At 51.6% G+C, this 12,494-nt stretch overlaps 1 protein-coding gene across 4 annotated transcripts in view; it reads left to right on the forward strand.

Moving 5' to 3' along the window:
- Nucleotides 1-9,756: 9,756 nt before the first annotated feature.
- The window catches only part of ADRA2B (adrenoceptor alpha 2B), a 100,282-nt gene continuing 97,544 nt past the window's right edge, over nt 9,757-12,494 (forward strand). For all 4 annotated transcript variants that reach the window (XM_081017456.1, XM_081017457.1, XM_081017459.1 and 1 more), the window contains exon 1: nt 9,757-12,356. In XM_081017456.1, the coding sequence (XP_080873582.1) occupies nt 10,459-11,793 (1,335 nt within the window). In that variant the 5' untranslated portion in view covers nt 9,757-10,458 and the 3' untranslated portion in view covers nt 11,794-12,356. The remainder of the gene's footprint in view (nt 12,357-12,494) is intronic.

Below are 12,494 nucleotides of genomic sequence, written 5' to 3' on the forward strand. Positions count from 1 at the left end.
CAGTTGGAAGTTAATCTTCATAATTTTCTGCATCAATCCTCTACACTTGATAGTAGCCAAAAGGCTGAGAAGCAATAATTCTCTACATCAATCTATGTATTTGTAGCCATTTTTTTTTCTTTTTTACATGTCCACCAAGCATGAGAAAATGTACCTTCTTGTTCTTTACATTTCCAACATGTATTTGGAATATTTTTATACATTCTGAATAATTTATTAGGAGTTAAATACCAACGGTATATCATTTTATTAAAAAATTTTTTAAGTCATAACAATGTATATTTTAACTCCTTTGTCCACATATGTTCCCATTGTTCCATTTGTATGTTAAATCCAACATTTCTTGCCCACTTTAAAATTATTAAATGTCACTACATGTTGGTAGTGCCCTTGCTGGGGTTAATCCATGACAGGGCCTTTTGGGTGGTGGTTCCCCATTTGTGGAGTTCTCTCCCTGGCAAGGCGTGCCGGTCTCCCTCACTATTAAAGTTCAGGAAGAATTTTAAAACATGCCTGTTCACCTAGGCATTGGGTGGCTGAAAGATGATGTTCCCTGCCACCTTGGTGAGGCTATGTGATGGTTTAAAAATGCTTTTAGATGTTCCCAATGCTTTAAATGTCTTTACTTGTTTTATTTTTAATTGTGTTGCAATCAAATATCCAGAGAATAATGGGAATAATATTTCACATTTTACATTTGTGGAAGAGAATTATGAGGAGAATTTTGGGGAGCAAACTTCCTTTAACTCTAAGCGAGCCCTTTTGGCTGTGAGGCAAACAGTGTGTTCCTGACGAGGAAGGCGGAGGCATAAGAGTTGGCAGACAAGCATCCTAACAGCTTCTTAATGGAAGTATTTAAACCTTGTTGTTTCTGCAAAAGACAGGCACTGCGCTCCAATCTGTTTGAAAGCCAATAATGGATGGGAATTTACCTCTTCGAATTCTCTGTCTCCAAAATATGAGGCAATGTGGTGAGATGAAGAGGATTTGGGTCTGGGAGACGAGCGGTTACTTTATCAATTTTGCAACCGCCAGCCTCCCAGCCCCCCATTTCCCTTTCTTCGGCCTTCCCTGTCCTCTTGGCTCCATTTATAATTGTAAGCTGTCTGGGGCAGAGACTGTCTGCCTTTCAGCGTCTGCACTTTACAGCACTTAGCACAAACAGGCTTCAGTATCCCTGGGGACCTTTAATGATTATTATTACCATATTTCTGCTGTTCCCCAAACACTTCCTTTCTGCTTGATGGGGGAGAAAGTGGCTCTGAGAAAAAGGTTGAGCCTGGCAGAATAATCCTGAGCTGTATCTAGAGGTTGTGGGCTCAGGTAATTTCCAATTCTCTTTATAATTCACTGTGAGGTAGGAAGAGGAATCACCTGCTTCTTCCCTCACTGCTGAAAAATTGTGATATCTGCTATGTAAATAAACATCCTCCTCTATTGTGCGTTTGATATCCACCAACTCAGAGAGAGTGCACAGGAATCTATTTGCCTTGTATATTTTCAACAGTTTAATTGCTCTTATCAGTCCAGCCTCCTCCTCTGAAATATACTCAGAGTCGCAAAGTGATTTCATGCTCTTTATTCAGCTCATAGTGGTGAGGAGGAATGAATAAATGTCCCCTCACAGTATCTGCTTTATATACATTATTTACACAATGGGCTGCACATGATTGGCTAATTCTGGAATTCTACTGTAAGCCAATCAGGTTGTGGATTCACTTCTATCTGGAGCAGGATTGGGTGGTTCCTGCCAACCAATCATACTGCTGCATTGTTCTAGGACCAATCAGACTGCTGCATTCTGAATCCTATTGTTCTAGGACCAATCAGACTGCTGCCTTTTGGATCCTATTGTTCTAGGACCAATCAGACTGCTACAGTTTGGATCCTATTCAACTCAGTACATAACACCCCTCCCCTCTAAGTTCCAGTCCTGCCCGGGAGGTCGCATTCATAGTCCTCAAGGTATGCCGGCGGCCTACGTGTGCGTTGTGGCCTGGGGTGTTCCCTGGTCCGGGCTCCGGGTTCTGGCTCGTGTTCCAAGGATGCTGGCTGTGATGCGGCTGTTTGGTCTGGTGCAACCGGCTCGCTCAGTCGTGGTTCTGGTTCCGGTGTCCTTTCGGCCTCACGGGTCCTTTCTGTATTTACTGATTCTGCCTCTCCTGCTGGCCCCTCCTGCTCTATGGGCCTCACTGCCCCGCTGTTCCCTTGGGACTCCTCTGACCTGTCCTCCTCCTGGTTTTCTCCCGGGAATCGTCGCCGTATCTGGTCGCAGTGGCGGCGCCAGCATTGCCCCCCATCCGTTAGCACCTCGTACGACACGGGGCCAGTGACCCTGGTGATTGTGGCGGGTACCCATGCTGGGCCTGCCCCAAAATTCTTTGCGTACACTGGGTCCTGGGCCTCGAAGGTCCGGGGGTTCCTGCCTTCCCCCACCACTACCTCATCCTGAGCTCTATCGGGGTGAAGGCGGTCCAATCTGATTGCAAGGCGCCGACCCATTAGTAGTTCAGCGGGGCTCCGGCCAGTCGTTGAGCTGGGGGTGCTGTGCTGTGCTAGAAGGAATGTGGCAAGGCGGTACTCCCAGTCCCCTTGCGTCATGCGGCGAAGGGTGTCCTTGGTGGTCCGCACCATGCGTTCTGCTTGGCCATTGGTGGCAGGGTGGAACGGCGCCGAACGGATGTGGCGGATGGCGTTCTGCGCTGTGAAGGTTTGGAATTCTCCTGACGTAAATGCAGTCCCGTTGTCTGAGACGAGAGTGTCAGGGAGCCCGTGGGTTGCAAACAGCCTGCGTAGTACCCGGATGGCTGCGGACGTGGAAGTGGACGGTACCAGTGCGACTTCCAGCCATTTGGTGTAGGAGTCCACCACTATGAAGAATGTTTTCCCCTGAAAGGGGCCAGCGAAATCCACATGCAGGCGTGACCATGGTGCTCGGGCGGACTCCCAGGACTGGACTGGGGCCCTTGGGGGGTCTGGGCGGGATTCTTGGCAGGCCTGGCAGTGTTTGACCCAGGCCTCTATCTCTCCATCGATCCCCGGCCACCACACATAACTCCTGGCAAGGGCCTTCATTCTTACTACCCCTGGATGTGTCTCGTGTAGGGCTGTGAGGACCCTTTTGCAGAGGGGCTGGGGAACAACGACTCTGCTTCCCCATAACAGGCACCCCTTGTGGGCCGACAGTTCATGTTTGCGGGTTGTGTAGCTGGCGAATTCTGGCCCGGGGCTGCTGCTGGGCCATCCCCTCCACACCCAGTCCAGGACCCGGGAGATGACCCTATCTTTCTTGGAATGGTGTGCAACTTCTTGTGCCTGAATGGGGCGGTCGGGAAGCAGCTCCAGGCTCATAACCTCTTGTGCAGGTGCTGGATCAGGGCCTGTTTCCGGTAGTGGTAGCCTGCTGAGGGCGTCCGCATGGCCCATCGCCTTCCCAGGTCGGTGAATCAGTGCATACTGGTAGCTGGCAAGGAAAATTGACCACCTGAGGACGCGAGGAGACAGCACTTGGGGGGTCTGCTTTTCGGGGGCAAACAAGCCAAGCAACGGCTTGTGGTCAGTCACCACGGTGAAGGGCCGCCCGTACAAGAAATCATGGAATTTTTTTACTCCCTTTACGATTGCCAGACCCTCCTTGTCGATTTGCGAGTAGTTCCGCTCGGTTGTGTTGAGTGTCTGGGAAAAGTACGCCACCGGTACCTCTCTTCCATCCGGGAGTTGGTGCCCCAGGACAGCTCCAATGCCATAGGGTGAGGCGTCGCATGCTAGCACCACCGGCAGCCTCTCGTCGAAGTGTGCCAAGACCGAGTTTGAGACAAGCAAGTCCTTGACTGCCTGGAATGCGGCCTCCTGGCGCTGGCCCCACACCCAAGGGGCCCGCTTGTCCAGGAGTCTGTGTAGGGGCTCCGCTACCGCCGCCTTGTGGGGAAGGAAGGAATGGTAAAAGTTCAATAGTCCCAAGAAGGCCTGAAGTTCAGTCTTGCTCTTGGGCGCTGGGGCATCACAAATGGCCCGTACCTTGTCCCCAGTCGGGTGGACCCCTTCTGCGTCCACCATAAATCCCAGAAAGTCCACCTGAGGCACTCCTAGTAGACATTTTTCCCGCTTCACCTTGAGACCCGCCGTCTGGAAACGGTGCAGAACGGTGCGGAGGCGGTCCTCAAACTCCTCTGGTGTGGGGCCGGCAATCAACACATCATCGAAGAAGGGGGTGACGCCAGGAATCCCTTTAAGGAGAGAGTCCATTATATTCTGGAATATGCCTGGTGCCACGCTGACACCGAATTGCAGCCGCTTTACCCTGAACGCTCCTCTGTGCGTCACAATCGTCTGTGCCTCTGCTGTGGCCTCATCTACTGGCAGCTGTTGATATGCTTGGGCCAAGTCCAGCTTGCCAAAAATTTTCGACCCAGCCAGGGTGGCAAGGACATGGCTGACCACGGGCACTGGGTATGCGTGGGCCGTGAGGGCCTTGTTTATGGTACATTTGTAGTCTGCGCAGATGCGGACCGAACCATTAGGCTTGACGGGTGTGACGATTGGGGTTTCCCAGGGAGCATTAGGCACCGGCTCCAGCACTCCTTGCTCTACGAGTCGGTCCAATTCCTCGTCTATACGGGGTTTCAAGGCGAACGGGACCCGGCGGGCCTTGAGCCTGACCGGTCGTACTGCGGGGTCAAGCTGTAGCGCAATGGGGGGGCCCGTATACTGTCCCAATTTCCCATCGAAAACCCCTGGAAATTCCTTGCATATGGCGTCCACGTCCACTTGTAAACTAGTGTGGTTCACCCCGGTGACAGCTAGCCCCAGTGGTCCAAACCATGCCAATCCCAGTAAGCTAATGTAGGGGCCCTTGACCACAAGCAAGTCCAGTTGCCGCGTCCGCCCTCGGTATTGCACCCTGAAGGTCCCCACCCCCATTGTGGGGACCTTACGTTTCTGGAAGTCCCGGAGGGTGAATGGGGCCGGCCTGAGTTTGGGACCCCCAGTGGGACACAGTTTCCTTAAGGTCCTTGCCGAGATTATGGATAGAGTTGAACCCGTGTCAAGCTCCATGCGGCATGGGGCCCCCTCTATCTGTACCTCTACATAAATTTTCTCTACGTTGGGGTGGGGCAACTGGTATACCTGGAAGTCCGTGAGCTCCGTCGAGTTGCCTTGGTGCGTTGGGCCCCGGGACCTGGGGCTCTTGGATTGGTCATCTGATGCCTGGTGTCGGGTGGGCCGAGCCCGACACACCCGGGCGATGTGTCCCGATTTTCTGCACTGCCTGCACTCTGCGTTGCGGAAACGGCAGGTCCTCCTCTCGTGACTCTCCCCGCAGCTTGCGCAGTTCCCTCCTTCTCGTCGAGGCAGCTGTGGTCTGTGCGCTGCTTGAGTGCGCTGCTGTACTCGGTGCACCTCCTCCCTGTCGGATCCTGAGTCGTCGGTGAGGTCTTCATGGTGGACCCTCGGTTGGGATGGCAGGCTCGGCCGTGCCTCTTGGGTCGACCTCTCGGCAGCTTCTGTTGCCAGGGCCTCCTCCAGAGCGACCTGGAACGTTAGGTCCTTCTTAGCGTAGAGGCGTCGTTGCAGCTTCTCATCCTTCAGGCCACCGACGAGGCGGTCACGAAGCATGTTCTCCAGCTCTGAGAAGTTGCAGAACCGGGCGGCTTGGCGGAGAGAGGTCACAAACCCAGTTATGGTTTCCCCAGGGGCTTGCCGCTTTGCGTAGAAGGCATTTCGACGAGCCACCACTGAGGGCTGCGGCGAAAAGTGCCCCTTCAGCTGTTCCATTATTGTTTTGTATGGAACAGTAGCGACGTCTTCAGGCGCAAGGAGAGCCCGGGCGATTTCAAACGTCTCCTCTCCGCAGACGCTGAAGAATATCGCCCTCTTCTTGGCGTCTTCTTCGTCGGTGACCCCTTTGGCTTCTAGGAGGAAGGTGAAACGGGAGGCGTACGCTTCCCAGTCTCCAGATGCTGGGTTGAATGGCGAGAAGCTGCTGTTGGCTGCCATTCTGAGTTCCTTGTGCCCCGGAGCTGAAGCCTGGATACACGGTGCGAGGCAGCGGTGCGGCAGTTGGCGGTGCTGCGGTGCTGTGTGTGGCAGTCAGCTCAGCGGGATCCCACCTTCGTCGCCAGTGAAATATACTCAGAGTCGCAAAGTGATTTCATGCTCTTTATTCAGCTCATAGTGGTGAGGAGGAATGAATAAATGTCCCCTCACAGTATCTGCTTTATATACATTATTTACACAATGGGCTGCACATGATTGGCTAATTCTGGAATTCTACTGTAAGCCAATCAGGTTGTGGATTCACTTCTATCTGGAGCAGGATTGGGTGGTTCCTGCCAACCAATCATACTGCTGCATTGTTCTAGGACCAATCAGACTGCTGCATTCTGAATCCTATTGTTCTAGGACCAATCAGACTGCTGCCTTTTGGATCCTATTGTTCTAGGACCAATCAGACTGCTACAGTTTGGATCCTATTCAACTCAGTACATAACATCCTCACATGTACAAATGTTGTGCAGTGGAGAAGCAAACATGGAAAATTCAACATCCCCCCCCCCAATGGTTACATTTCACAGGATTTGTATGCTTCTAGGGGCACATTTGTAACTAGAGTAAGCAATTAAAGGGAACACAAAAACAAAATGTGAGGCCTCCTGCAGTGTCCATCAAGTTAGTTTGTGGATTTCAGACTTCCTTGTTCCGCAGGTTCTGGAGATCTACTCTCACTCTTTGCTGGCCAGGTGTCCTACATCACAGAGGACAGCCCTCTGTTTGAAGGAGTAGGTAGATTGGCATCTAGAGGCAGTGTGGGGTAGTGATTAGAGAGTTTGACAAGGACCTGGGAGAGCAGGGTTCAAATCGCCACTCAGCCGTGAAGCTCGCTAGACAACCTTGGGCCAGTCACTGCCTCTCAGCCTAACCTAATTCACAGGGACTGAGGGCTCATCCATACTTCTGCTTGTCCTGTGCCTACAAAGAGCAAGTCTGAGAGGTTTCCCCTTTCTCCACTCATTTCCCAGGGAAACTTTAGCTCCAAAGTGCAGCAAAAACCATCCATGGAAAACCTGAATTGCTGTTTGCTCCAATTGAGCGCTAAAGAGCTGTTTTCCTCAGAGGAAAGTAGCAAGACAAGAGGAAGTGTGGATAGGCCCTAAATGACGATGGGGAGAGCCATGTATGTTTCCTTGGAGGATATAAATGCCATAAAATAAATAAATTATTATTAGTTCTCTAGCTGATTTCCGGTATTTCGGCAAAGCTTTATGTCTGCCAACAGTTTAACAATGGCAAGGGAAATTGCAAAGAAAGCCAACATCATGTGCCTTGAACCCACTAGGTCTCTATCATCCTTGGTGTTCCCTCACCTGTAAAATACGAGTATTATTGGCTGCCTGTGACCAGGCATTGACCAGTATTCCTGCAGCTTTGCTTAGAGAAGTGAGTGAGTTACTGGTTTGCTCTTCTATATTCAGGTTTATATTCACTTTGCATTTGGCTCTAGCTGATCCTATGCGTTCTAGCAAAAAGGCAAAATCAGGGTTCAAAAAGCAAAAAAACCGGACACATTTGTAGGTGGGAGGAAGAAAAATAGTAGTAATAAGTAGGCACTGCCATTTTTGGTCTCCACTGCACTCTGCCGCCAGCCTGCCGCCAGTGTCACCACCAGGCCCACACGCTTCTTTCCTGGCCCGGGCTGGCAGCAGCCGTGGCGTGCAAAGTGGCGGGAAACATGGACTGCTCGACCCCTCCCCCGATCGTGGGTAAGACGCTGGATGACTGCCCATGCCTTGTCTGGCCACCGTCCCCCTGCGGGCCTCCAGAGTTTCCCTCCGTTTAGCCGGTGCGCCCAAGAGAGCTTGGGTGGTGGATGGGGCCGTGCCCAGCACCGAGGGACCCGGCATGCCTTGCCCAGCAGAGAGAGAGGCCCCACATGTTGACCGGAGCTTGCACCCACCCGGGAACAGGACGCAAGAGACCCGGCAACAGTGTGGCACTCCCACCTGCTGAGTCGATACTGGGTGGCTTTCGCCACCCATGCAAGCCTGGGAGCTTCCTGCGCGTCAATGGGCGGATGCCACTGGCACCCCAGGAGATGTGAGGCAGGCACCAGTGACAGGTCACACAGCTCGGGGGCAGTGGAGGGCAGCACTCGCCCACCCTCTGCCTGCCCTGCCATTCTGGGCTCTGGCGCTTGCCTGCCCGACATCCTGCGTTGGCGGCACGGGCTGGGAGCAGCTCTGCATGGCATAGCTGCCGACCCCCCCCCCCCGACCCTACCGTATCTGATCTTCCAATGGCTCTCCCCCTTCCGATGGATGCTCTGCATGCCATGGCCTCCGCATGCTCTCCTGTGGCCAAAGCGACTGCTCCACACGGCACATCCGTTTCCAGGGCACAGGAAATGCCACTCCCCCCCCCCAAGAAACCCAACTCCCCCCCCCCCAAAACCCAAATATTTCCTTTAAAATGCAAAAATCTGCCCGGATGGCCATGTCAGCCCCCCAAAAGAGGGCATGTCCGGGGAAACCTGGATGTATGGCAACCCCAAGGCAAGATAGATTACACAAGTCTGGAGTTTGCTGCTCTGTGTTTTATTTGAATATCTGTCTGGTATCATGTTAACAATTCATAAGAAGGGAGACCTTGAAATTGCTCAGCAGCAGCAGGCTGAGCAGGTGCACAGGTCACCCAGTCCCTGGTAACATTAATTTCTATTATTATTTCTAAATCAGCCTCTATACATATAAATTAGCATCTGCAACTTTGATTGAAATCCATATCCCCACTGCCCCTGTTTTTGTGATGATGTGTACATTGTTACCCTAGACTCTTCTCTCTGGACTTCTTCTCCCCTTCTTTTCACGGGGCTATTGCCTGTGCTCACCAGGGGGGCCAACTTGAACAAAAGGGGGGGGGCAGATAAGCCCTGCCCCACATAATCGATCACATGACATGGTCACACACACCATTTGAATCAACTTTGGGGAGAGCATCAAATATTTGGGGGGGGGGCAAGACCCCTTGGCCCCTTGTCGTTGGCTCCTATGTTTCCCACTCTCCTTTCCCAGGACTCCTGCTCCCCTTGGCCCTCCCTCCATCCCCCTTGCCATCCCCAATGCCTCCATTCCTAGGGACCTCTTCTTCTCCAAGACAGTTCTGCCTTCCTGGCTCCTTTCCAATATCAGAGCAGGAACAGAGAATGTGCAGAGAGGAGGTGTGAGGTAAGCCAGCAGCTGGGGGTCTGAAGAGCTTGAAATTCCCCCCATTAATCTTAGAAGTCCTTATCATTGGCTGGACTGGGCCCTGTGGTGGTCCACAGGTTACAAGTTCCATTGAAATCTGTATTATAATTGCAAAAGTAGATGGCCATTTATTTGAGAAGCATTGTACTAAATTCTTGTCCTGTTTTGTAAAGAGCATCCTTCCTGCTCTCTCTGTTTTTGTTTCTTTAAATAATAATAATTATTATTAAACAACCAAGAGCTGCAGTTCTTCAAAGTCCAGATCTCCCCATATCAAAGTTTCCAGAAGGGTAGATGAAACGCAGCAGGGCTCAGATGGAAAGCCGGCTGGTCTGAGTCATCATATACACAGCAGCTATCAGAGTAATTTAGTTACAGAGCAACCTGCATTGTAAAAAACACACTCGCAGGCCATGGTGGGCTCTCCTGGCAGGAGGCTAGACAAAGACAGAAGAGTCAGCTGAGTAGCTGGAGGGACTCAGTTGAAAGGAGGTGAGTGGCTCTTGGAGATCCTAGGATAGTCCTGACGGTTGCTAGATTGTGATTGTATGTGTGTATGTTTGCATGTTCTGCACACCCCTCTCTTGATTCCTTTCTCTCCCCTCCTGGAGCCTGACAAAAAGCTGAAAGACTGCATGACATCACATGTCAGAGATTCCTCGTGGAGAGAAAAACCCAACTCCTCCTGCAGCTCGTTTCAAAAGGCACTGGGAGGCTTGGTCTGTCCACGTCAAGCGAAGAGAGAGAGAGAGAGGCAGAGTGCAGTTCAGTCGCCAGGCTGCACAGATCTCTCAACTTTTCCAGCAGCGAAGAGGAAGAGAAGGAATAAAACTTCTTGGGTTATTCCGAGCCGACAGTGCTACAGTGATCAGAAGTGCCTGGGCATTGGAGGAAAGAAGCAAATGACCCGGAGAGGGAGAGAAGGAGAGAGGCATCGCTGTTGTGGACTGGAGGGAGCGGTGCTGTGAATTAGCAAAGAATTAGCATCCAGAGCAGTTTAGCATTACAGCAAGAGAAGCCTATGCTCCGGCTGGAAGAATCCCAGTATGGAAGAAGTACCAGCAACTCTGCCCTGGCAACTCTCTCCCTGAACTGCTGCTTCTCCTCTGACTCAGGTAACAATGGGGGGCTTCTGATCTGTAGACCCTCGGGCACATGTGAAACTGAGAAGGTGGGCCCCACATCCCACCTGGACCTGTAGGGCCACTCCTTCTAAATGATCATGGCTACCATGGGCGGTCATGACGGCTACAATATCCAAGCCACCGCCGCCATTGCAGCTGTCACCACCTTCCTCATCATCTTCACCATCTTTGGCAACATTCTGGTGATCATTGCTGTGCTGACCAGCAGGTCTCTGAAAGCCCCACAGAACCTTTTCCTGGTGTCCCTTGCGGCCGCAGACATCCTAGTGGCCACCCTCATCATCCCCTTCTCTCTTGCCAATGAGTTGATGGGCTACTGGTATTTCAGCAGGACATGGTGTAAAGCCTACCTGGCCTTGGATGTTCTCTTCTGCACAGCCTCCATCGTGCATCTCTGTGCCATCAGTCTGGACCGGTACTGGTCGGTGAGCAGAGCCATTGAGTACAACTCCAAGAGGACGCCACGGAGAATCAAGTGCACCATCCTTGTGGTGTGGCTGATTGCGGCAGTCATCTCCTTGCCTCCGCTGGTCCTCAATGAAAACCCAAACAATGCCAAAGAGGATGCAAGGAGGTGTGAGCTGAATGAGGAGCCCTGGTACATCCTCTCCTCCAGCACCTGCTCTTTCTTTGCCCCCTGCGTCATTATGATCTTGGTGTATGTTAGGATCTACTTCATAGCCAAGCGTCGAAACAAGCAGAGGACTCAAGCTAAGAAGCCCAAGACAAAGGCGGAAGAAGGGGTGCCCCAAATCATCGCCGTTCCATCTGTCGAAACCTCTCCCAAGCAGGACCAATCCAAGCCTCAGGGAGAAGGGGAGCCAAATGGACATCAGGTACCCACTCAGGAAAGTGACCAACCAGAGACCCATTGCCTCTCTACTGAGAAGTTTTCTCTTGTAAGCCAGGAGGAGAAAGACCCAGAGCCAGCAACTGCCACCAGCCCTTCTCAGTCCTTGCCTGAGAAGAAGCCATCATCTTCAGAGTGCTTTCCCCCTAGCAGCATCAAGCAGGGCAATGGACCCCCCCAGAGCTCCCCTCAGGGCATGGACACCTTGGCCACTGCGAGAGGGGAGGTCCTGCTGGTGAGGAGGGTGAAGACCCTCAGTGCCAACCCCTGGAAGAGGAAGACACACCTCAACCGGGAGAAGAGGTTCACCTTTGTCCTGGCTGTGGTGATCGGGGTCTTTGTCATCTGTTGGTTCCCTTTCTTCTTCCTCTACAGCCTCCGGGCCATCTGTCCCCCAGAGCACTGTCCAATCCCAGATAGCACCTTTAAGTTTTTCTTCTGGATTGGCTACTGCAACAGCTCCTTGAACCCTGTCATATATACCATCTTCAATCAGGACTTTCGTAAGGCTTTTAGGAAGATTCTCTGCAGGCAGTGGACTCAGACTGCCTGGTAAGAGAGGCTGGGTGAGGGCAAGCAAGCAAGCAATTCAGAGTGCATGGGGACCCTTGTGGAAATGGAACTCATCATGCTATTTAAACTAAACAAAGAAAAATATATTTATTTGTTGGCTTTTGTGTTTGTAGAAAGGGGAGTGAGGTGAGTGCTGGATAGAAACTGGCTTTTCAGGCAGTCGATTTTAGTTCAGCTATCTCTGCCTGTGTGTGTATAACACAGACCCACACCCATATGTTCCGCCAACATATTTTTTTCCACCAAAAGATTATGTGCCAATGCCAAATATATTCTGATTAGTTGGGTCAAAGGAACCTTTTTTCCTAAATCCTGTGGCTGAATGAGAGTGTGCTCAAGGGTTGCCAGCTTTGCAAACTATCCCTGTTGCTGTGCCTTTAACAGCAGCTTGATCTGCAGGGATTAGCAGGTGATAATGTTTTTGTCTTCATGCTGCAAAAAGCTTCCTGCGAGATTCCTGCAGACTAAGATGCTGTCAAGGCAAAGGAGCAACCCTGGCAAATTTCCTCGCCTCCTGACCACTTGGCAGCCTCCTGTGCCATCCAGGTAAGCCACAAAAAAGTAATCAGTTAAACAGCCTAAAACTAATCCATTTATATCTGTAAATGATGAACATGCTTCAGAAGAAATCTGCAAAGTGTCTATTTCTCTGCTCAGGAATCTAGGACTGAAAATTCTCTTTCA

The sequence above is a fragment of the Podarcis pityusensis genome, assembly GCF_964106645.2.
Source record: "Podarcis pityusensis genome assembly, chromosome: 8".
In the NCBI taxonomy this organism is placed as follows: Eukaryota; Metazoa; Chordata; class Lepidosauria; order Squamata; family Lacertidae; genus Podarcis; species Podarcis pityusensis.